General features: G+C 43.2%; 1 protein-coding gene across 2 annotated transcripts; it reads right to left on the reverse strand.

Moving 5' to 3' along the window:
* Window positions 1-1,174: 1,174 nt before the first annotated feature.
* On the reverse strand, window positions 1,175-10,827 carry PDCD2 (programmed cell death 2). 2 transcript variants are annotated; one of them, XM_033234171.1, is made up of 7 exons: window positions 10,436-10,818; window positions 9,353-9,595; window positions 8,908-9,039; window positions 5,872-5,975; window positions 4,720-4,833; window positions 3,229-3,591; window positions 1,175-2,910 (listed from the first exon to the last, which is right to left on the reverse strand). In XM_033234171.1, exons 1-6 carry the CDS (start codon window positions 10,716-10,718, stop codon window positions 3,433-3,435), a joined length of 1,035 nt encoding a protein of 344 aa, XP_033090062.1. In that variant the 5' UTR covers window positions 10,719-10,818; the 3' UTR covers window positions 1,175-2,910; window positions 3,229-3,432. The 2 variants fall into 2 exon arrangements, with proteins under 2 accessions (XP_033090062.1, XP_033090063.1); XM_033234172.1 differs by lacking the exons at window positions 1,175-2,910; window positions 3,229-3,591; window positions 4,720-4,833; window positions 5,872-5,975 and adding an exon at window positions 7,651-8,175 and having other exon boundaries at window positions 10,436-10,827.
* Window positions 10,828-24,570: the final 13,743 nt, after the last annotated feature.

The raw sequence follows: 24,570 nt of genomic DNA on the forward strand, positions 1-24,570 counted from the left end.
TCCTAGAAGCCCGTCCTTACGGTCCTGTCCAGACACACACTCCTGGCTTCCCTCAAGCAGGAACTGTTGTCCTGACTCTCACGCATTTAAAGATAATTGAAGTTCCTTGTCCATTTCTTTTCTTTCCAATGTACAGGCCATTTAGTGTTTAGAGCTTCTCATAGTCTGGGGTTTGCTAGTTGGAAATTCATGGTGTAGTTTCCCTATTCTCTGTATTTCCTGCGAATTCGAAGCTGCCGTGTAATCCCTAGATCTATTAACTCATTAGTGCGCTGCGAAATGACATTGTAGTCATTTCTTTTCATTTATTAACATGAATACTTTTATAAAAGGATTATACTCCATATAGCAGGATAAATACTTGCTTCTTTCCCTTTTTAAGTTTTCAAGATAAAATGAGTTAATATTAATATGTCCAATTCAAAGCTCACAGGGTTTTTATTTAACCAATTCTATATTATATATACTCTTTCTTCTACAATGAGAATTTTATTTCTTAAAGACACGGGATGATGAATTAGAATGTCCCATAATTACTCATTTGCTTTACGTATTTACTTTATCATTACTTTATCTGTTATATGTGCAATTTTTTTTGAGACACGATCTCACTCTGTTGCCCAGGCTGGAGTGCAGTGGCACAATCATGGCTTGCTGCAGTCAAACTCCTGGGCTCAAGTGATCCACCTCAGCCTCCCGAGTAGCTAGGACTACAGGTGCACATCAACACACCCAGTTACCTTTTTTTACTTTTTGTAGAGACAAAGTCACTCAACTGTTGCCCAAGCTGGTCTCGAACTCCTAGGCTCCAATCATCCTCCCACCTCCACCATAACATTCTTAAGAGTAACAAAAATACTATCACCAATATGATTGCCAAAAACACTTAAAACTTTTTTTTTTTTTTTGGCTGTACTATCTGAAACTGTCAAAGGATATTCAGTATCTGAAATAAAAAGGCAAAGCTGAATATGCTGCTCTCTACAGCAGAGGAGAGCTGCTGTGGCTGGACAGGATCTGAACCAAGCAGATGGTGAAACTTGGTAGGTGTTGAGAAATGGTGGCTGCATGGACAGCGCTGTCTGTGCAGCCATGATTATGGAGGGGAGCCTTCTCATTACCTAGTAGTGTTTTAAAGTGTCTTCACATTTCTAAAGGCAACTTGCTGAATGCATTTTTAATTTAAATTTTTTATATTGTACTGTTTATTTTTAATATAGTTGCTATTTTTTAACACAGATGCCAAGTCGGTGTTGTATTTTCTTTCTAGTGATTTGGACCAGTTTGTCTCCCTCTTGATAGTTCCAAACGGAAAGGCCCTGTAAACTTTTAGGATCATCTCCGGAGGTTGACTGGAATAAACACCAATGACAGCTTGGCTGGGTACGCCAAAACACCTGCAAGAATGTCCATATCAAGTAACAGTTTTTACCACAGAAAGACCATAACATGTTTGCTTTAAAAGCCCTTAGCATTCATAACGTACTAACACATTCTGCCTAAGCAGAATACTACATCATTTTAGATATGAAGGCCCCACTAGTCCAGGTTTCATTACGCCACCGTGCTTCCTACTAAGTGCTGTGACCAACTCATCACTAGTTGATGACAACTTACTCCAGTAGCCACAGGCTGACACCATGGTTATAGGTGGTTCTCATTGATTTAGCCATCCCAGGTTCAAAACTAGTACCCTCTAACTCTTAAGTAGCCTAGTGTCAAACCTCCCCATGGGAGAAACTCCATACTGCAGTTTTCCATATGGTGCTACGTATAACTGCATCTTACACACACAGTTAGTACAAATTGCATATACATACTTATATAATATGGACTACTAGGACAGAAATTTCTAAATTACAAATAAAATAGCCAAATAGACAATTATATTAGCAAGTGACGTTACCTATGAAAACGTGAGGATTTATGGTGGCAATGCATTTCAGTTAACCGGGATGTGTTAGGGGACAATGTGAGCCAATGTAGATTAAGGAAATAAGCCTGAGAAATTGATCAGAATTAGCCGTCAGTATTCAGGCACTGATCAACAGCAGTGTCTTCAGGGCAGGCATCACTGGTGCTGAGAAAACTGGGAATTGTCAAGTATGAGCTACTAGGGGATGGCAAGAACCTTAGTCTTCAGAGCCACTTGCTTAAACAAATGTATCAGAAACATAATAGGCCAAGGGTCGGCCCTTTGAAAACTGACTTCAGGGCCTTCTTTCTTCAGGCTGCTGCCTCCTAGGCCAGACCCTTATCCTGGCTTACACTCCACAAGCCTTGTAAATGCGACAGGGAACATGTGTACAATGCTGACATGGAAAGGGAAGACCATCGCTTTTTGCCTTTCAGTGTCTCATCTGTAAGCAGGGCCACTGGCTGACAAAGATCGGTTCTGAAGGTAGAGCCTCTTCCAGTTCCAGGCCTGTGATCACAAAGCCACTGTTCCTGATCCTGCCAGCTGTGATACTGCTGCTTCAGAATTACTGGGTTTTCTGTTTCTCATACTCACCAACCTGAGGTTTGGTATTTTTCTAATGTTCTGGGCTTCCAGTACATACTAGAACCTGTGATAATCAGCTAATGATCAGACAAGTTTGTTGGCGTTTTACCTAAGTATTTTCCTTTGTGTTTTAAAAAACTTAGGGTGGGAAATGCTCTCAGAGTGAGATAGTTTGACTTCATTAGGCACATAACCCATTTTTATTAGAAAAAGAAATGCACATATAAGTAAAAAGATCATTTTAGTTAGTCCCACCATTCGTTGGTAACCAGTGCACTAAGTGTACATCTTTGCAGATTTCTGTGCATACGTACAAATATTTTTACAAGAATAGGATCAAACCATGAATACCACCTATAATGGTATCTCGGTTGTCAATGTATGTGTTATAATTAAGACTGTGTAGCCTTCGGCCGGGCGCGGTGGCTCAAGCCTGTAATCCCAGCACTTTGGGAGGCCGAGACGGGCGGATCACGAGGTCAGGAGATCGAGACCATCCTGGCTAACACGGTGAAACCCCGTCTCTACTAAAAAATACAGAAAACTAGCCGGGCGAGGTGGCGGGCGCCTGTAGTCCCAGCTACTCGGGAGGCTGAGGCAGGAGAATGGCGTAAACCCAGGAGGCGGAGCTTGCAGTGAGCTGAGATCCGGCCACTGCACTCCAGCCTGGGCGACAGAGCGAGACTCCGTCTCAAAAAAAAAAAAAAAAAAAAAGACTGTGTAGCCTTCCACGGTGGATGTACCAAAATTTATTTAATTCTCTCTCAGTGGACACTTTTGTTTCACTAATACGTAGACACTGTGTAAGCAATCTCTCAACATGTTCACCCCTTTATTTTTGGTATAAGTATTTCCTTAGGATAAAATCCCAGAAATGGAATTGCAAGGTATAAAAGAGTATTAACATTTTTCAAGGCTTTAAGATGCCTTTACAGTGTATCTGTTACATCCTGCTTCCACACAAATTCTTCTGTATAGCCAGTACCCAAGCTGCAGCTCTCAGCACAGGTGAAGACAGCCAGGATGCCCCAGTCAATGCTCTTGCCCAGTCTGTCAGCCTTCAGGTAGTTTAGGAGCTGAGGCATGACCTGAGAAGAGGGTGATGCACAGTTAGAAAGCCGCTTCACAGCAGGGAGCACTACTTTTAAGAGACCTTCTCAGCCAGGATGATTATAGGAATCTTGGTCTTTCAATCCTCATACTACAAAGCAGGATTATAGACATTATACAATTAACACGTTTTAACAATCTAAAACTTCCTTATGACTTCAAAGCCCCTCTCACCTTCTGTTTGGTGTTTTCCATTTGAGAAAGAAGTTCACAAGTGGCTGTTAATGAATATTTTCATTACTAATATGCCACTCAAAAGGGCTGAGGCTTCTATTTAGGCAACTTTTACTTTGCATCATTGCAGATATTGTTACTCGTGACTCAAGAAACACTAATTACTAGTCATGAATACAAAAAGGACATCTGTCAATGTAGGTATAGAGACCAGAGAAGAATCTTAGAAGTAGTCTAATTGAAAGAGTGAATAGGCAGAATAGCCACCATCCTGTCACCTCATTTTGGACACTGAGAGCTCTGGCAGTAAGAACCAAGCAGAGTTTTGGTTATGGTCCTCATAATTGCTTTTTTACCCAAAGAAACAAACCAATATTAGCGATGACTTTGGGAAGGTTAGTGGATCCATAGCTCAAGAGCATTTCCACCCAAAATGGATTTTGGTATTTTGATGCTAACAAATCCTTTTGGGCAGGGGGGCACATTTATCTTTAATGCTTATATCCATTTGTTCTAACAAATCCACAAACCAAGATTAAACAGTAAAGACTCCTCTCATAAAGTATGGAGTCAAAGACTTCAATTAATGGAACAAGAAAGGAAGGTACAAATTATTTAAAATAACTCAAGTTAACAGAGGCACTAACAATAATGACGTAACCACACTGCAGGTGGAGAGCAGTGTAGCTATACTCATCTTCACAGAAGTCAGTCAACAGACAGTGTCTGAAAACTAGGAAACAGAAAAAGACAAGACAGTTCCTTCCAGGGAACTAGCCCCAAGGCGAGGCAGGAAACTGACGGTTCTCATCCTAGGCCACCCTTCCGTACGGCCATGTTGACCCATGTGCACAAATCACCTTGGCGAAGTTTTTAATGTTGAAAACAATCATGGTGATGACACACTAAAATCGTCCTTATTTAGGTCATACCTGGAATTCCAATATTCTCTTGGCACCACAGGGGCAATCTGGAATATCCTTTTCTTGAGGAATATTTTCACCAGAAATCCAGATGGGGGCAATACCTCTGCCATATCTAAGAATCTAAAATCAATTGAGGATCATGTTGAAATAATCAATACCTTACCTAAAAGTTTCCAATGGTAACATGCTATCTACTCCATGAATGTTCCTACTCTTGATGTAGCACTGACCCAAAAGGCATGTCACAGTTCCCCCATCAGACCTGGCTGTGCCAGTGTGCCATTAATGCCTTCTCAGTACCTCAAAGTGACTACTTCAGCTTATCTGACTCAGAGGACATCAAAATATATTTCCTAGATGATGCTTTTACTACTAATGTTGGAATGTTAGTGCTATGAATATATTGTGAAGGGACTAAGAATGAGCCTCTGCTCTGATTGCAGAGTTCTGCCCAGAGTCTGGGCCTGCCTTCATAGTTAAAAAATTTTAGGAGGGACAAATACCAAGTGAAACATAGTGTTTTGAAAACTACTACAAACATGAGTAAATTTCACTGTAATAAGCTTCCTACAGCAACTGAGTAGTTTTCTGTATTTTGTCTGAAAGCATACGCATTGCTAAAAACTGCCTTAGTGTTTAAGACCTAGATCTATTCTTCCTATAAACCCCTGGGTATTTATTTGAACCAGTGACTGGTTTATGGGTTTTTCTTTCGTGATTTACGTGTATGGTAGGGGAGGTTAAGGAGAAAATGTCAACATGCCATGTTTGTTTTACAAGCCAAAAGGTACCTGTTGGAAATGGGCAAAAATAACCTTTTTTCTTTTTAGGGGGGCCATTTGTGCCTAAACCTCATGTACCGCAGGCAACATCTCATTCATCTCCCATCCCTGACGCTTTCTTTAGAAAAGGAACCCTGTATGATAAACAGTATAACCTTTAGTCTTTTAGTAACTATTAAATGGATCAGCACTGCAAAATACCTTTCTACATGGCCAATTTGTGTGAGGAACTCCTCTAACAAGATAACAAAAGCCTGCTTTTATAGGCTCCTAAGGAACAGACTAGTGTTACTATGAAGTTATTTCTTCTCACAGATGATACTCATAAAACATGGCCTGAAGAGAACACAGTGAGGAGCTGTGAGTTCCACTTTACCTGTTCTGGTTCAAGGGCTATCTGAGTTTTAAACTTCTGAAAAATTATATCTTCCCCGGATTCATGTTTTGCCATGGAATCCAGTTCTTCCTCAAGTGCTTCACCTGAAAAATCAATGTCACTATTATGAAAATAGGAGTAATCCCCACAACTTGTCAATTCACACCTGGAGAGGGACCCCCTTTCAGTCAGATCGCTTTCTGTATTTATTCGCTCATTCAAGTTGGACCCTCTGAATTTCCAGGTACTCCATGCAGCTCTATTATATGGGCTTCCGTTTAGTGCATTTCCTTAAAGCTTCAAAATAACAGAATGGTCAAGGGCTTAGGACTGCCCAGCACATCACAGGACACCCAACAAATGTGAGCCCTTCTTATCATTAGTATCCTCAGCTGGTAGGCTCACTCACTCAGTCATCAAATGTTCATTTCCAGCCCATTTCTGGCCTGGCGCAGTGGCTCATGCCTGTAATCCCAGTACTTTGGGAGGCTGAGGCAGGCACATCACCTGAGGTCAGGAGTTCAAGACCAGCCTGGTCAACATGGTGAAACCCCCATCTCTACTAAAAATATAAAAATTAGCCAGGCGTGGTGGTAGGTGCCTGTAATCCCAGCTACTCGGGAGGCTGAGGCAGGAGAGTCGCCTGAACCCAGGAGGCAGAGGTTGCAGTGAACTGAGATGGTGCCACTGTACTCCAGCCTGGGCGACAGAGTGAGACTCTGTCTCAAAAAAAAAAAAAAAAAGTTCATTTCCTTCTCCACATTTCTTCCTGGGATTACAGCCACCCTGAGCCACTGCTGTCCCCGACAGACCCATGTCTCTAAGTATAACCATTAGTCTTTGTAATGTACATTAAAATACAACTGATCTACCTTGAGTCAGAGAAGCTACAGTAACTGCTTTGATGAAACTGGAAAGACACTGATGGTGTTCACTTGCACCATCAGGAGGATGGAGGAAGTGTAGGATGCCTTCAGATTGATGTTCCACCAATTATACAAGGAAAGTTTCAGTGGAACCATTAGGACACTGTAAACGCTGTTCCCTCAGGCCCTACTGCCTCCTGCCAAACTGTTTCATCTGGGAACTCAAATTCAAGTCTCAGGTAAAACACAGCTACCTCCAGGAAGCATTTTTCTTTTTAATTCTCCTTTCATTTTGGAACATTTTGAACATACACAAAAGTGGAAATACTATAATGAACCATCATGTACCATTAATCAGCTTCAACACTTACCAAGTCCAGTGTTTCCTTTCTCTGCCACTTCCAACTTCAATACTCTGAAGTAAATCCCACACATATCACTTTATTCATAATTATGTACCCCTAGAAGTCAAACTCTTTCCTTTTATTTACCAATTTGAAAATAAGTCTGTTCCTAAGTATCCTACAAAGATGATTACTGAGTTTTTTTAAAGTATCATTTTGAACCCATTAAACATATCTGATGCAGTTAGTGTCCTTGCAGATGTTCAAACTGTCCATCTTTTGCCAGCAGGAGTCTTTTCATGTTGCTTGAGTTCTGACATGGCCCTAGTAATCCTTCCTGGCATCCTTAATCTTTGATATGACCATGTTCCCACATTATATGAACATTTCCTGACCCAGTTCTGGTATCAACCACCTCTCCAAAGAGCCTGGAGTTCCTTTTAGAGAGAATGGTACGTAGACACAATCAACATTATCTTCCTCCTACGCCCAACGCCTCAGTTTTCAGTAACACCAACATAATTACTCATTTCCTTTATCCCCCCAATATACACACAACCATCTCAAAATAACAGCAACAGTTTATTAATAACATGTTTATTGAAAATACTAACACTGTTACGTTCTTTTCATTCTCAAGGTATATTCCACTAGAGATGTACTATCCTATGTGTTGAAGTCACCTAGAAGAGTTCTTAGTGTGGTTATATGACTACATCAAGAGTTTTTTACTTTTGATGATTAGGGATTGCTTTTTAACTTACCTTACTTCATAATCTTAAAATACACAGTTCCACAGTCACATTTATACTAATAAGGCCTATTTGAAGTCCAGCTTTCATCCTTGATCCTCCTACTCTAGGCTCTCCCTTCTCCTAAAGGTAAGCATTTTCATGATCATTTTTATCGTACAGGTATGAACACACGTGTGGTCCCTTCCAGGCAGTCTTCAGTGATGTCACATGTGTTCCAATGGCACCTGTATTATACTCTTATCAGTCATTACATGGAATGTATCTTCCCCCAGTATTATTTGGGCTCCTCCATGAGACTGTGAGCATCTGACCACTGGAGTGTTGCTTCCCATCATATCCCTATTATCAAGCACAAGGTCAGGCACAGAGTAAGACTCAAACATGTTTTGGAATGTAGGACTGGTATTAACTACAAACCAGTAAGCTAATGTTTTCATTTTGAGTCTATAAATCTAATTTTTTGGTGGTTTTGTGTACGGCTCAAGGCTCAAATTGTAAAATTTAACATTATGTGACCAAAGCAAGTTATACCCAGAACCTCAATTTCCTCACCTTCAAAATGGGGCAGTTTCTGACTTACTGATCTGCTGTCAGGATTTTCATGAGCTCATGCACAAACAGTATGTAAGGTAAGTGCTGGATAAATGTTGGCTACTATAATAAAATAAACCTCTAAGATACTTGGTCAGCACAAGTACTACCCAAGAGTATACACTGTAAGTAAACTGACAAAATTGTGTGTCTAAAACCCGCCAGATGAAAGAGAAACTTTGAAGGGGCTCTTGTGCATGCCCGACACTGTGCTAGGCACTCACACTACCCCAACCTGAGAAACAGATCTGGGACCCAGAGGAACTTACCAAGCCTCCAGCGTCTTGTGCAGCCCTATTCATGGGACCATCTGGATACCCACCCTTGTCTTTACAGGGAGCAGAACACCCCTCATAGGTATCAGAAAATACAGTCCAGGAACTCTATTTTCACCTGAGGGACCTCTCTTCTAGACACACTGAGCTTTCTTCCAAGCATTATGTTTAACCACTTAATGGATGAAGTCCTCAAACTGCTTACCCATGCTCCCTGTAATCTCTGAGTAATCTTCCTTTTCCACAACCTCAGGCATAATCTCCTCTTCTGTTTCTATTACAATTTCAAATTCTGGAAAAAGGAAGTTGTGGTCTGGAATTATATGGTCGAAATGATCTGAAACGAAAAGGACAGCACTATTAGTAATCATTTAATTTTGAAGACAGTCTAATAATTTGTTGTCTCTAAAGTACTATATTCCCTATAGTTCTGGCATTTTAGATAAAGGGTCATAAATTAAATGCCTATATGGTGACATTACTCAGTGATTCAGACTTCACAGCCTCTTTTTTACAAAGGTGTTCCAGGTATGAAAAATTTCGAAGTACTATACCACTTCCCTAATTTTAACTTTAAAGTTATCCTGGAAATATCTGGGTTGACAAAGGCGATGAAACTGAACTAAGATTTTTAAAAAAAGATTACTCACCTGGTTGTGCACAAGTCTGCTTATGTCCCAATCTCCAGTCTAGGGTCTGATGCTCCTTGCTGCAGTAATATGCTTTGTGGCATCTGGAGCACGTTTTGGGGCCTAAACAGCCACAAACCCTGCAGAGATGAGCACCAGACTTAAGCTGGAGACACACTGATTCTCCTGTTTCTGGGGGAGGATTCTCAGAAGGTGGCTCATATGAGTAAAAATCGTTTTTCCTGGGTAGCTGATTCCTAAAAACTAAAAGAATGCAGAGAAAAGTTGTATCTTCAAACAAAACAGCAGTTCAAATATTTCATCCTCTACACATAAAACTGAAAATACTTTTTTAAAAAATGAAAGTTTTTGCTTTCAGGAATAAGCTTTTAAAATCCCGAAACTAGATTTCGTCTGGTACACGCAATTGAGTTGCCTCCTGGAGCTGGTTTGAGTTAATCAAATTAGTAAGACTGATCGTTAAGAACGACTGCCAAAAAAGCTACTGGGACCCATCTTTCCAAGACAATTTCTATTATCTGAATAGCACCATACCTAGCACCCACGGATTAAAAGCTGGGGGCTACCGATGCGCGTGGCCAGTTAGAAGCTTGTGTAGTAAAAATGAGGACATCAGGCCGGGCGCGGTGGCTCAAGCCTGTAATCCCAACACTTTGGGAGGCCGAGACGGGCGGATCACGAGGTCAGGAGATCGAGACCATCCTGGCTAACACGGTGAAACCCCGTCTCTACTAAAAATACAAAAACTAGCCGGGCGAGGTGGCGGGCGCCTGTAGTCCCAGCTACTTGGGAGGCTGAGGCAGGAGAATGGCGTAAACCCGGGAGGCGGAGCTTGCAGTGAGCTGAGATCTGGCCACTGCACTCCAGTCCGGGCGACAGAGCGAGACTCCGCCTCAAAAAAAAAAAAAAAAAAAATGAGGACATCCTGGAAGGGCCCGGCAGAAGGTGCTCCTGGGGCAAGGCGGGGAGGGAGCTCGAGGATAGGGGGACAACGGTGCTTTCCGCCGTCTCCCTCCTGGCTCCCGGAATTAACGCGCACGCTTGGGAGGCATGGCCCCATCACGACCCCGTCTGGCGGCTCACCTCGCAGGCCGGCACAGCAGGGCGGCTCGCGGCAGCAGAAGAGGAAGATGCCGCGGTGGAAGGCGTCCGCGCGGCCGGGCAGCGGCGCGTACACCTGCAGCAGGAAGGAGAGCGGGCGGCGGCACAGCGTGCAGGCCAGGGCCGGGGGCCCGGGCAGCCCGGCAGCGCCCAGCCATGCCGGCCGCCCGCCCACCTTGCTGGGGAACTGCTCGCTGCGCAGTCGCCACGCGGGCGCCGACTCGGCGAAGCCCAGCTCCACAGGCCCAGCCCGGGCGGCAGCCATTGGGGGGACGCGGGCTGGCGTGAGGGGCGGGCTGGCGTGGGGCGTGGGGCGCAGCCCACAGCCGGGCCGGAAGGCGGAAGTCGGGCGTCAGGCCGGAGGGCAGGAGGCGGGAACGCGTCTGACGAGAACGGGCTGCAGGACCCAAGCGAGGGAGCGGGGCAGAGGAAACCTCCCAGCGTTGGCCCCGCCCCTGGCGCCTGTGCTTCCCAGCCGCTTACCTGGTTCCTCCGAGTGCGCAGGGATGGTTCTGGTCTTTGCGAGAGTCGCAGCTGGTGAGGGCGCTCCCCTCACCTCTGCTCATGTCGTGCTGTGGGGCTGCGGGTGACCGCCAGCGAGGCAGAGCCCTCACTCAAACCTTGCCCGCTGGTGTCCTCAGGATGTGGGAAACCTGTGCGCTGGCCAAGTGTTACCCAGGAGTAGGCAGTGAAAGATAAATGAAGGTTGAACAGGTAAAGTGAGGACCGTACGGTGGAAAGCGAGAATCCTGTGTGCCCTGAAGGTAATGAAGAAGCCTCTGCACAAGAGTCTTTTCTGTCAGTCTTAAGGTCTCTGTTTTAACCTTAATGCTGGCTTGCTGTGCCTGAATTCCAAGGGAGGTGTGTATTATGAGGCATGGCAAACCCCCACCCGTCATTGCCTGAAGTGGTTTTTCAGGTTAACTTAAGAATGCCCTTGGGCAAGCAGAGGGTCCATCAGTAGGTTGGAGGGTTTCAAATTTTACTGTTGGTTTGCAGAGTTCTGAAAGAAACATGTACCAGCTGTTCTCTCTGAGGACTTCTACCTGTGAGGTCTCATTTGCATAACAAGACCGTGATTGTCAACCAGGTCTCCCACTTCCATAACCTGTTATGCCACAATCCAAACCCCCATTCTGTAACCTCAAGATGGTATATAAGCTTCTGAACCCCATTTGGGGCTTCAGCAAAATCACTCTAGTTCTCCCCCATGTGCAAGTTAATAAATTTGTATGCCCTTTCTCCAATTAATTTGCCTTTTGTCAGTTGACTTTTCAGTGAACCTTCAGAGGACAAAAAGGAAGCTTTCCATTGGCTACTACAGTGGCTTTAATGGAAGTAAAGTCATCAACATTTATTTTTGACAAAATCACAGTTTAATTGGCAGTATATTTGTTTTCTTTTTGTTTTATTTGAGATGGAGTCTCGCTCTGTCACCCAGGCTGGAGAGCAATGGCGCGATCTCGGCTCACTGCAACCTCTCTGCCTCCCTGGTTCAAGCATTCTCCTGCCTCAGCCTCCCGAGCAGTTGAGTAGCAGTATATTTGTAATGGTACATAAAATAATGTCTGTTTTTAAATAAACATTTACATTGTAAACCAAGAGTTATCTCAACTCTCCATCAATTTTTTTTTTCTTTTTTGAGATGGCATCCTGCTCTGTCACCCAAGCTGGAGTGCAGTGGCTGCAACCTCTGCCTCCTGGGCAAGCGATCCTCTTGCCTCAGCCTCCTGAGCAGCTGGAATTATAGGTATGTGCCACCACACCCAGCTAATTTTTGTGTCTTTGGTAAAGACAGGGTTTTGCCATGTTGGCCAGGCTTGTCTCGAATTCCTGACCTCAGGTGATCTGCCCGCCTCAGCTTCCCAAAGTGCTGGGATTATAGGCATGAGCCACCGCATCCGGCATCCATCAGTTTAGAAAGTTTATTTCACCAAGGTTAAGGTTGCGCCCATGGCAGCCTCAGAAGGCCCTGACAACATGTGCCCTAGGTGGTCAGGGTACAGTTTGCTTTTGTACATGTTACGGAGACATGAGACATGAATCAGTATGTGTAATTCAGGTAAAACAGGTAAAGCGGGACTTGAAGCAAGAGCTTCCAGGTCATGAGTAGATAAGGGGCAAAAGATTGCATTCTTTTGAGTCCTTGATCAGCCTTCCACTGAATATGCAATTTAGTCTGGCTCAGTGAATCATCATTTTTACATAAACAGTAGGGGAGGGGAAGCAATCAGAGGGATAACTTTTGAGTTCTGTCCGTCCTTTTTCCACAAGGAATTTCCTTGTATGCAAATTTTAAGGGAGGTCTGTAGCCTCTTATCTTGGTAGCTATATCTTATTTAGGAATAGAATGGGAGGCAGGTTTGTCTGACATAGTTCCCAGCTTGACTTTACCCTTTTAAGGGAGGAGACCACCCCTCATACTGTCTTATGCCCAGTTTCTGCCTCCAAAGAATGAAAAAGTAGAAGCTAAAAGGCAGAAATGAAATCCACAAGCAGACAGCCTGGTGCCATACCCTGGGCCTGGTAGTCAAAGATCGACCCCTGACCTAATCAGTTATGTTATCTATAGATTACAGACATTGTATAGAAAAGCACTGTGAAAATTCCTATCCTATTTTGCTCCAATCTAATTACCAGTGTGTGCAGCCCCCAGTCACATATCCCCTGCTTGCTCAATCGATCACGACCCTGTCATGTGCACCCCCTTAGAGTCGTGAGCCCTTAAGAGGGACAGGAATTGCTCACTTGGGGAGCTCGGCTGTTGAGACAGGAGTCTTGCCAATGCGCCCAGCCAAATAAACCCCTTCCTTCTTTAACTCGGTGTCTTGAGGAGTTTTGTCTGCAACTTATTGTGGAATGTCCCTGCGGGGGACTCCGACCAGCCTGAGCAACGTGGATCCTGAAAGCGCTCCCAAGTAGGCATTTGCCCCGGTGGGACACCTCGCCAGAGCAGTGTGTGGCAGGCCCCCATGGAGAATCAATGCAGGAGCTGAACACCGGGAAGGAACAGGCACTTGGAGGCTGGACATCTAAAACTTGGTGAGACTAGTCTTTGAAACTTGCCCCCTCCGTTTGAGTGGAAGCATGGCCTGATCACCCATGGTGTGCCTTTATTGGCACTTTGGTTTTGGTTTTGGCTTTGACTTGGTTTGAATTGCTTGACAGGATTGGTCTTGGGAACTTGCCCACTCCATTTGAGTAGAAGCATGGCCTGATCACCCTTCGTGTGCCTGTACCGGCACTTTGGTTTTTGTTTTTGACTTGACTTTGACTGCTTGATACTTTGGTTTTGGTTTTGACCTGGCTTGGATTTCTGGATACTCTGATTTTGGTTTTGATTTTAGTTTGGTGCAAACTGCAAAAGTGTATGTGTGCCCTTTTTACCCATTCTTTGTTTTGTGGTGTGCGTGTGGTGTGAGCATGGTGTTTTGTCTCAAAGAAGCATAGGTCAGGCACAAATAAGCCCACCCTACTAGGAACTATATTGAAAAATTTCAAGAAAGAATTTAAAGGAGACTATGGAGTACTATGACTCTAGGAAAACTTAAAACTTTGTGTAAGATAGACTGGCCAGCATTAGAAATAGGTTGACCATTAGAAGGAAGCCTGGAGCGGTCCTTTGTTTCAAAGGTATGGCAAAGGTAACCTGTAAGCCAGGGAACCCAGAGCAGTTCCTGTACATAGACACTTGGTTACAGCTGATTTTAGATCCCCTGCCCCCAACACACAGTGGTTGAGAGAACAGCAGCATAAGTGGCTGGCAGAGGCAAGGAAAGACCAGCAGAGAGAGAGAGAAAGCAAAGAGACAGAGAGGAAAAGAGGCAAAGAGAGAGAGGAAGAGACAGAAAGGAAGAGACAGACAAAGAGGGAGTCAAGGAGAGAGAGAGAGAAAGAAAGAGGCAGAGAGAACAGATAGAGGCAAAAGGAAAGTCAAAGAGAGAGATATACAAGTAGTTAAAAAGAAAGTGTACCCTATTCCTTTAAAAGCCAAGGTAAATTTAAAACCTATAATTGATAATTGAAGGTATTCTCTGTAACCTTATAACACTCCAGTACCACTTTGTTGTCAGTGTAAACAAGGACTTATCCTGAAAGCACTGAGGCCTTCCTATCAAAAATCCTTAACCCGGTAACCCACAGATGGCCCAAATACATTCAATCTGTAGCAGCAACTGCTTTGCTAACAAAAAAAAAAAGTAAAAAAAAAAACAAAAAAACTCTTAGAGGAAACCTCATTGTAAGCACACGTCACCAGTTCAGAAGTATCCTAAGGAAAGAAAAAAAAGGACGGACTCATCACACCCGAGTCAAGAAAGCGCCATCACCTCCAGAGTCATGGGCCATAGTCCCAGTGGAAAACCCTACCAAATTAAAGCTAAGAAAAATTTAACTCTTTGCATCTATTCTATTACTCTTTTTTCTTTCCTCGTTCTATTGCTGACCATCTAGTTATTAACATAACCAAGTCAATTTCACCTCAAACTCTTGCATTTAATGCTTGCTTTGTTATACCTTGTGAGGATTTGCCAAGTCAAAGACAGCTTTCTTTTTTTTTTTTTTTTGAGACGGAGTCTCGCTCTGCTGCCCAGGCTGGAGTGCTGTGGCCGGATCTCAGCTCACTGCAAGCTCCGCCTCCCAGGTTTACGCCATTCTCCTGCCTCAGCCTCCTGAGTTGCTGGGACTACAGGCGCCCGCCACCTCGCCCGGCTAATTTTTTGTATTTTTTTTTAGTAGAGACGGGGTTTCACCGTGTTAGCCAGGATGGTCTCGATCTCCTGACCTCGTGATCCGCCTGTCTCGGCCTCCCCAAAGACAGCTTTCTACGTCAGAAAAGTACTTCTGTCCCTCCTGACTCAGACTGGGCATTAGTAAACTAGGACCATTTAATCCAGGGAGATTTCGATAAAGACCCCTGTGCCAACCAGGAGTGTTGCCCCCCGATGAAGAGCTTTCATGCCACAGTTGGTCCAACATTCTGTGGACCACTAAAGAGCAAGGATGGCCTTCCCCAACTGGTTTTTGTGATTTCCTAAAACCATACATTCATTTTACTAGAGGATCATAGAAGTTAAAGACTTAAAACAAACTTTAGCAATTAAGACAGGATACCAAGATGCAAATGCCTGGTTAAAATAGATCAAATATTCCATCTGCACGTTAAACAAAAGCAATTATTACGCTTGTGCACATGGCAGGCCAGGGGCCCAGATTGTCCCCTTTCCACTAAGGTGGTCCTCCAGTTGACCAGGTGTGGGCTGCATGGTAGCTCTTTTCAAGGATTCTACAGCCTGGAGTAATAAGTCATGCCAAGCTCTCTCTGCTATATCCCAAAGTCCAGCACCCTGTGAGTCAGCCCCTGAGGGCCATCCAGCTTCCATCTCCCAAAACTAAGTTCACTTAATGTCTCTCACAACAGGGAGAAAACTTAGTGTTCCTTGGAGACCTGAAAGGATGCAGTGAGCTTAAGAATTTTCAAGAGCTTATCAATCAGTCAGCCCTTGTTCATCCCCAAGCAGATGTGTGGTGCTATTGTGGTGGACCTTTACTGGGCACTCTGCCGAATAACTGGAGTGGCGCTCGCACTTTAGTCCAATTGGCTATCCCTTTCACCCTGGCATGTCATCAACCAGAAGGAAAAAAAATAAGACATTGTAAAGCGAGAGAAGTCCCTTATGGGGCTTTTGACTCTCATGTCTATTTAGACACAAATGAAGTCCCACGAAGAACACCAGATCAATTTAAAGCTTGAAATCAAATAGCTGCAGGATATTTTAGTAGGTGACAGTTAATAAAAATGTAGATTACATAAACTACATCTATTACAACCAACAGCAACGAGCTTTTCATGAGTTAAAAGAAAAACTCATGTCAGCCCCAGCCTTTAGCCTACCTGACCTGACAAAACTCTTTACACTCTATGTGTCAGAAAGAGAAAAAATGGCAGTTGGAGTTTTAACCCAGACTGTGGGGCCCTGGCCAAGGCCAGTGGCCTATCTCTCAAAACAACTGAACAGGATTTCCAAAGCCTGGCCCCCAGGTCTAAGGGCCCTAGCAGCAACAGCCCTGTTAGCACAAGAAGCAGATAAAGTAACCCTTAGGCAAAACCTGAATATAAAGGTCCCCTGTGCTGTGGTGACTTAGTGACTACCAAAAGACATCATTGGTTAACAAATACTAGATTAACCAAGTACCAAAACTTGCTATGTGAAAATCTCCACATAGCCATTGAAGTTTGCAACACCCTAAACCCCACCACCTTGCTCCTGGTATCTGAGAACCCAGTTAAACATAACTGTGTAGAGGTGTTGGACTCAGTTTTTTCTAGCAGGCCCAACCTCCAAGACCATCCTTAAACATCAGTAGACTGAGCGGTACGTGGACGGGAGCAGCTTTGACAACAAGCCCTACTCCAGTCACACTCGGAAGCTGATTGGTCCACGCACGGCCGAAGCATAAGGAAACTCATTGCAGGACTCGTTTTCCTTAAAATTTGGACTTTTACAGTAAGGACTTCAACTAACCTTCCCAGACTGAGGACTGTTCCCAGTATATGCATCAAGTCACTGAAGTAGGTCAAGAGGTTGCTACAGTCCTATTGTTTTATGGTTATTATAAGTGTACTGGAACTCTTTAAAAAGAACTTGTTTGTATAATGTTATTCTATACAAGGTATGTAGCCCAGGAAATGACCAACCTGATGTGTGTTATTCTCCATCTGAGCCTTCCATGACCACATTTTGAAAAATAAGATTAAGGACTGAGGACTGGTGGGGGCTCATAAACGATACAAGTAAAGTGTTAGCCAAAACAGAAGAAAAAGGGGTGCCCAAACAAGTCACGTTAAAATTTGATGCCTGTGCTGTCATTAATAGTATTATGTTAGGAATAAGGTGTGGTTCTCTTAATTAGAAAAGAGGCTGTATGACAGAAAATAAGTACTTCTGTCATAAATTAAGACTATGTGGAAATAAATGTAAATGTTGGTCTTGTGTCATTTACGCCACTTAGATTTAAAAAAAAAAAAAAAAGGAAAAGGATCCAGTCCACCTTCAGAAAGGAAAAAATGGCCCTTCCTGTACTAAGAGACAATGTGACCCCTTAGAGCTAGTAATAACCAATCCCCTTGATCCTCGCTGGAAAAAAGAGGAGTGTGTGACCTTAGGAATTGATGGGGCTGGACTGGATCCTCGAGTAAATATCTTGGTTCAAGGAGAAGTTTACAAATGCTCTTCTGAGCCAGTGTTTCAAACTTTCTATGATGAACTAAATGTGCCAGTAGAAATTCCAAGAAAAACAAGAAATTTGTTTTTACAATTAGCCGAGCATGTAGCCCAGTCTCTCAATGTCACTTCATGTTATGTATGTGGAGGAAATGTAATGGGAGATCAATGGCCATGGGAAGCCCGAGAATTAATAACTACAGACCCAGTTCCTGATGAATTCCCAACTCAAAAGAATCACCCTGATAATTTCTAGGTCCTAAAAGCCTCAATTATTGGACAATATTGCATAGCTAGAGAAGGAAAAGAATTCACTCACCCCATAGGACAACTTAGTTGTCTGAGACAGAAACTGTATAATGGTACCACAAAAACAGTCACTTGATGGAGTTCAGATCACACAGAGAGAAATCCATTTAGTAAATTCCCAAAGTTGCAAACCGTGTGGACCCACCTGGAGTCCAACCAGGACTGGACAGCCCCCACTGGATTATACTGGATATGTAGGCATAGAGCTTGCGCCAAATTACCTGACCAGTAGGCAGGTAATTGTGTTATTGGCACTATTAAACCATCTTTCTTCCTACGGCCCATAAAAACAGGTGAACTCCTGGGCTTCCCTGTCTCTGCTTCCCATGAAAAGAGAAGCATAGCTGTAAGAAATTGAAAAAATGATAAATGGCCCTCTGAGAGAATCAGACAATATTATGGGCCTGCTACTTAGGCACAAGATGGCTCATGGGGATACCGGACCCCCATTTACATGATTAACCAAATCATATGGTTACATTTATGCTTGCTGCATAAATGCAGTCTTAATACAAATCCCACCTTGTTACCACCAGATAGCTGTGCTATTTAGAACTTGAGTCATTACAGACTTTGCTGCCCTGCACATTGTAGGTTCTACAATGTCCCATCTGTTCTCCTTAAATCTTTTTCTTCCAGAGTCATATCCATGGGGAAATTGAGAACACACTTGGTTTCAGTTACTACAGTTTTGGATACAGCACAACTAAAATGAAGCAGCTGAAAGCTCCAAACACACTCACTGTCCAGGCTGAAAGAATGCTCCAGGGCGGACAGGGCCACTCTGCCATCCCTAACCTACTGAGGACCGCGCTGGGGGTGGTGAAGAATGAACAGACACAAGAGACAAAGACAAACAGAGAACATGGCGGCCGCACCTAGAGCCTCCGCCTCACTTTATTTATACTCCATAAACCCCACGTCAGCAAAAATAACACAATGCAAAACAAACTTTCTGCACCCAGATGTAACCTTCTGCTTAGTTCCTTGTCTCTAAGCTCTTTCTTATTTGTCTGCCTTCTTGGCGCCTACTAGAGTTCATTAAAAGTTCAACTAGAGATACTGTCCTTGACTACTGGAGTTCATTAAAAGTGCAACTAGCTAGAGATACTGTCCTTGAGCCTTATCTATTCTTAGCATATTGTTTTCAATGGCCTCTGCATTTCCCCCTTTTTGTTTTGCCTCAATCTTAGAAAGGTAGCCCATACTTGTTCCTGTTTTTTCCTTTGTTTTTGGATGCGACAGAGGGAGCATCAGATTACCAGGAGAAGTAGACTCAATCCAAGCGCCCAAAGCAATATACTTCCAGAGATTGTAGAAATCCATGTTTTCACCTGGGTCCATGGATTAAGAGCAGCAAGGCGTTGACCCAGCTCCTGCATAGTAGCTGCTCCGGACAATACATGTAATTGTTGTTGAAATGCTTTGGAAATGTTTTGAGTGAGTTTATGGATGTCCACACTAATATTTTTATGGCCTATTAATAGTTTTTGGATTTTGGTCCAATTTTGAGAGATATTAAAAGGCACAGGTGTTACGCAAAATTGAGTAGAGTTCCAATCACATTGCAGTGTTATCCAAGTACTGAGGACAGTGAGCTGATCTCCAAGCCACGTTCCATGTTGTCCAATCTTTCAGCAAGTTGGGAGTCAATGTTCCGTTGTTGCAGCCACAACTGGTGAGATTGTTCGTGCCATTGCTGTACAAATTCAGCATTTTGTATGCTTTGATGTAGTGCGAGCCCTGCCACAGCCACAGTGAAGGCAATGGCAACAAGGCTCATCACCAAGGCAATTATAAGTCCAAGGGCACAATGGGTCCGCTGAAGGGACGTCCAAATATAAGTCTCAAGAGGTGATGCCCCCCACGGTTGCATAAGTTTGACAGGTAGCCAAATTTCTTTATGAGCCCTGAGGATATAAATATCCCCCGTAAAACTGCGCCACCAGGAATGATTGAGGCAAGACAAAAATGTACACGTATCTTTACAATTAACAATCCCCATATCATTATCCCACGTCAAGTTCCCTCCTAATAATAGGTAAGGCTTTCGGACACAAGCAATAATATATCGGGAGGTATTCCACTGTAAGTGAATATGATAATAGCTCTTCGGGTTAGAAAGATGAAGGGACATATTTCCCACAAAAGTACTAATAGCATCACCTGCAGCTAATAACTTCCAAAGATGACTCTGTACTTGTAAAGAGTGTTTAAGATGAGGCATAGGTGGCGACAAGCCTCCTTCATGCCATACCAAGGTCTCATTACCATCAGCGGCAATACTTTTATTTACCTGGTGCCATTTCAAAGGTATGTGACTAAATTTTGTTTGAAAATCACCATGCACACTCCAATCAGTTACTTGCAGCCCATTGTACTCTATTAAAATCCGGGGCTTAGTTCCCCGACAGTGCTGCCACTCCAGCACCTCAATATTAGGGGAAACCTCTGGGATAGGACAAAAAGGTAAGGAACTAGGAATAGTCTCATTACTATATACAGTATGGTTATACTGAAAGCTTCTAGTTACAATAATAACAGTGTTAGCAGCCACATGGCTATGATTATAGCGAACAGCCCAAGCTTCATGCGATTTCCGGAGACAATGAGGACTATTTCCCACGCAAATCGGAAGTCCTTCCACTCCAAATTGGTATGTGCTGTTTATTATTCCCGTTTCCCATTCTATATTGTCCTTGTCCATATAGGGGGACGGCATCCAAGTAGTGTCATTGGTGAAAACCTTAATTTCCGCCTCCCCCCAGGCGACTCCCTGATACAAGGGTGGAAAGGGAATATAAGTCCAATATTCATACAAAGCCTCACTAAGGGAAATAAGTCCCCCACCGAGGCACATCCAACAAAAGAAGAGGTGCATGCTGAGTCCGGTTTTCTTTTCAACAGGGTTTCAATCGCCTTGTAGGAAACCACTCAGGTCCGTTCCCTGTAAGGATAAGAGCATAGCCCCATCCCTGTTTTAGAACTTGCCCTTGAGCATACTTAGCCTCTTCATTAGGATACCAAACCCTTAAATTGTCAGTGGGGACTATTGCCAAGGGAGGTGAGGAAAGATAAGTTACGGCAGCAGAGTCCTGCAATTGTCTCCGTTGATTCAAAAAATTTAAGGTAAAAAGAACCTTCAGTATCTGCTTTCTGGGGGACTCATTTCCCCCTTTTTGTTTTTGCAGCTGCGTTTTTAAGATTAAATTTGCACGCTCAATAATGGCTTGACCTTGACTGTTGCCCGGGATACTGGTGAGACATCGAATATTGTATTGCTGTAAGAAAATTTGTAATTTACGCCGGGCACGGTGGCTCAAGCCTGTAATCCCAGCACTTTGGGAGGCTGAGACGGGCGGATCACGAGGTCAGGAGATCAAGACCATCCTGGCTAACACGGTGAAACCCCATCTCTACTAAAAATACAAAAAACTAGCTGGGCGAGGTGGCGGCGCCTGTAGTCCCAGCTACTCGGGAGGCTGAGGCAGGAGAATGGCATGAACCCGGGAGGCGGAGCTTGCAGTGAGCTGAGATCTGACCACTGCACTCCAGCCTGGGTGACAGAGCGAGACTCCGTCTCAAAAAAAAAAAAAGAAAATTTGTAATTTACAAGAGACATAGGCAGGAGCATTATCAGTTTTAAGTATAAGAGGAATGCCCATGATGGTAAAACAAGCTAAGAGATGAGTAATAACAGAGTCAGCTTTTTCAGATGGCAAAGGAATTGCCCATTGAAAATGAGAGAAAGTATCAATGGTATGATGAACATACTTTAATCGTCCGAAAGAAGGGACATGTGTGACATCCATTTGTCAGATCTGATTAACTTGAGTACCTTGTGGATTAACCCCAGGATGGAAAGATGGAATGCTTAAAGGAGCACAAGAAGGACAAGCTCGGATAAGAGAACGAGCTTGTTTACGAGTTAAATGAAACCGTCGTTGAAGGCCAGAACTATTAGTGTGATGTAGAGTATGTTCTTGTTCTGCAGCCTGCAGGTGGCTGATTAAAAGCGAATCAATCAGAGCATTACCATGAACTAACGGTCCAGGAAGTTGAGAATGAGAACGAAGATGAGTGATGAATAAAGGAGCTCAACATTGACTCAAAGCAGAAGACAATAAAGAAAAGAGTTTTTGAAGAGAAGAAGTAGCACAAAGAGGTAGAGTGGCCTGAGAAATATAAGAAGTAACATAAACGGCGTATTGAGAATCACTAACAATGTTACAACTGGTGGAAGGGAAATCAAGTAAAACCATGAGAATAGCAAACAGTTCTCCCTGTTGCACCGAGGGATAAGGATAAACTGTAACTCAAAATTGATGAACACTCCAATATCCAGCTTTACCATTACTACTAGCATCAGTAAAAAAAGTAGGACCTTGAACAGGAAATATAGATATTGGTGAGAAAGGCAATACAGAATGCTGTCTAAAGAATGAAAAAATCGGAGACTTAGGATATTGGGTAGAAAATTGTCCGACAAATAAGTGCAAGCAACTTGCCAAGAATCAGAAGTGGAAAGAAGATAAGTAATCTGACTATGAGTAAATTGAGAAATAATAAAGGAAGGATCTCCTCCCCAGAGTTGTCGACAGCAATGTCGTCCTTTGATGATTAATTTAGCTAAACGATCAACATAAGTAGTCAAGCGTTTAGATGTTTTGTTGGACAAAAAGATCCATTGTAACGGCCAATTTGATGAATCATTCCTGTGGGAGAATGTAAAGTGTGAAATAAACACAAGGAAAGGGGAACGTCAGGAAGGATATAATGTAAATGGGCTTTTTGAAGCTGCTCTTCTACCAGCTGGAGTTCCTGTAAAGCCAAAGGAGTTAAATGACGTGGGCTGTTCAAGTGACTGTCTCCTTCTAGAATAGAAAAAAGATGTTGTAATTGATACATTGGTATTTCTAACACAGGACGCATCCAATTAATGTCTCCTAAAAGCTTTTGAAAGTCATTTAATGTTTTTAAATGATCACATCGAATTTGAATCTTTTGGGGTCGAATATTTTGTGCTCCCAAGGTATAACCTAAATATTGAATAGAAAAATCCACTTGAATTTTTTTTTCTATATTAAGTGAGTATAAAGAAAGCTGAGTTTGTAACGATGCAAAGGCATCTTGCTGCTTTTCTTTAGTAGGTGCAGCAAGAAGAATGTCATCCATATAATGATATAAAAGAACAGAAGGATGACACTTTTGAACAGGATCCAGGGCCTGATGAACAAATTCTTGACACAAGGTAGGGCTGTTTAACATACCTTGAGGTAAAACTTTCCACTGATATCATGAAAGTAGCTGAGAATTATTAAAAACAGGGACAGAGAAGGCAAAACGCTCACAATCCTTTTGATGCAAAGGAATAGAGAAAAAACAATCCTTTAAATCAATAATCACGAGTAACCAATCTTGAGGAATCATAGAAGGATTAGGAAGGCCAGGTTGTAAAGATCCCATGGGTTGAATACATGCATTAATAGCACAAAGATCTGTTAATAGTCTCCATTTACCGTTTTTTTTCTTTATTACAAAGACAGGGGAATTCCATGGAGAAGTACTAGGCTCTATATGACCTAAGGATAATTGTTCCTGAACTAAGTTTTCCAAGGCCTCAAGCTTTTTACGTGTTAAAGGCCACTGTTTAATCCATATAGGAACATTAGTTTTCCACGTCAAAGGAAGGGCTTGAGGCTGCTGAACAGTGGCTACATGTTTAAAGATTTTTTAAGGGGATTGTAGCCCATGTGGAACATCATATTATTGGCAGAATTAGAGACATGAGGAATAGAAACAAAAGCTCCAAATTGTTGCAATAAATTTTGCCCCCATAAGTTTAGGGCAATAGGAACAATATAAAACTGGACTTGGGCCGTTTGACCATTTGGCCCTCGACAACTCAAGGATTGAGAACTTTGATACACCTCAGAGGCAGAACCTAATCCAGTAAGAGAAACAGCAACAGGCTGTTTAGGCCACTGTAAAGGCCATTGGTTGGAGGCAATAATAGAAATGTCAGCTCCAGTGTCGACCAAGCCCTGAAAAATTTGTCCGTCTACTTTGAGGGGAAACAAAGGTTTTTGTTGAATTACTAAAGTTTCCCAAAAAATATGTTTACCTGTGCTTCCAGAACCTCCAGTTCTTTTTTGTCCCCGTGAAGGAAACTGAAAATAGGGTAATAAAAGAAGTTGTGCAATCCGCTGCCCCCCTTTAAGGGATATGGGTTTATGAGCCTGTGCCATAATTTGAATTTCCCCTTTATAATCAGAATCTATAACACCCAAATGAACTTGTAAACCCTGTAGAATACTACTACTGCGTCCTATAAGCAATCCAACAGTATGTGGAGGTAATGGCCCCAAAACACCTGTAGCCAATTTAACAACTCCCATTTCCAGGGTGAGTTTGACAGCCTGCAAAATCACCACATCAGCAGCGGCGCTACCAGAAGTAGCAGATAAAAGCTGAGCTACTGAAAATTGGGGGTTAACATTGACTGACTGGCCTGCTGATGCTGGACCCCCGAGCTGACTGGAAATTGCAAATGAAGAGGGCTTGTATTGTTGTTGGGGCCCCAAG

This window comes from Trachypithecus francoisi, unplaced genomic scaffold (assembly GCF_009764315.1).
Source record: "Trachypithecus francoisi isolate TF-2019V2 unplaced genomic scaffold, Tfra_2.0 Lachesis_group15, whole genome shotgun sequence".
NCBI lineage: Eukaryota > Metazoa > Chordata > Mammalia > Primates > Cercopithecidae > Trachypithecus > Trachypithecus francoisi.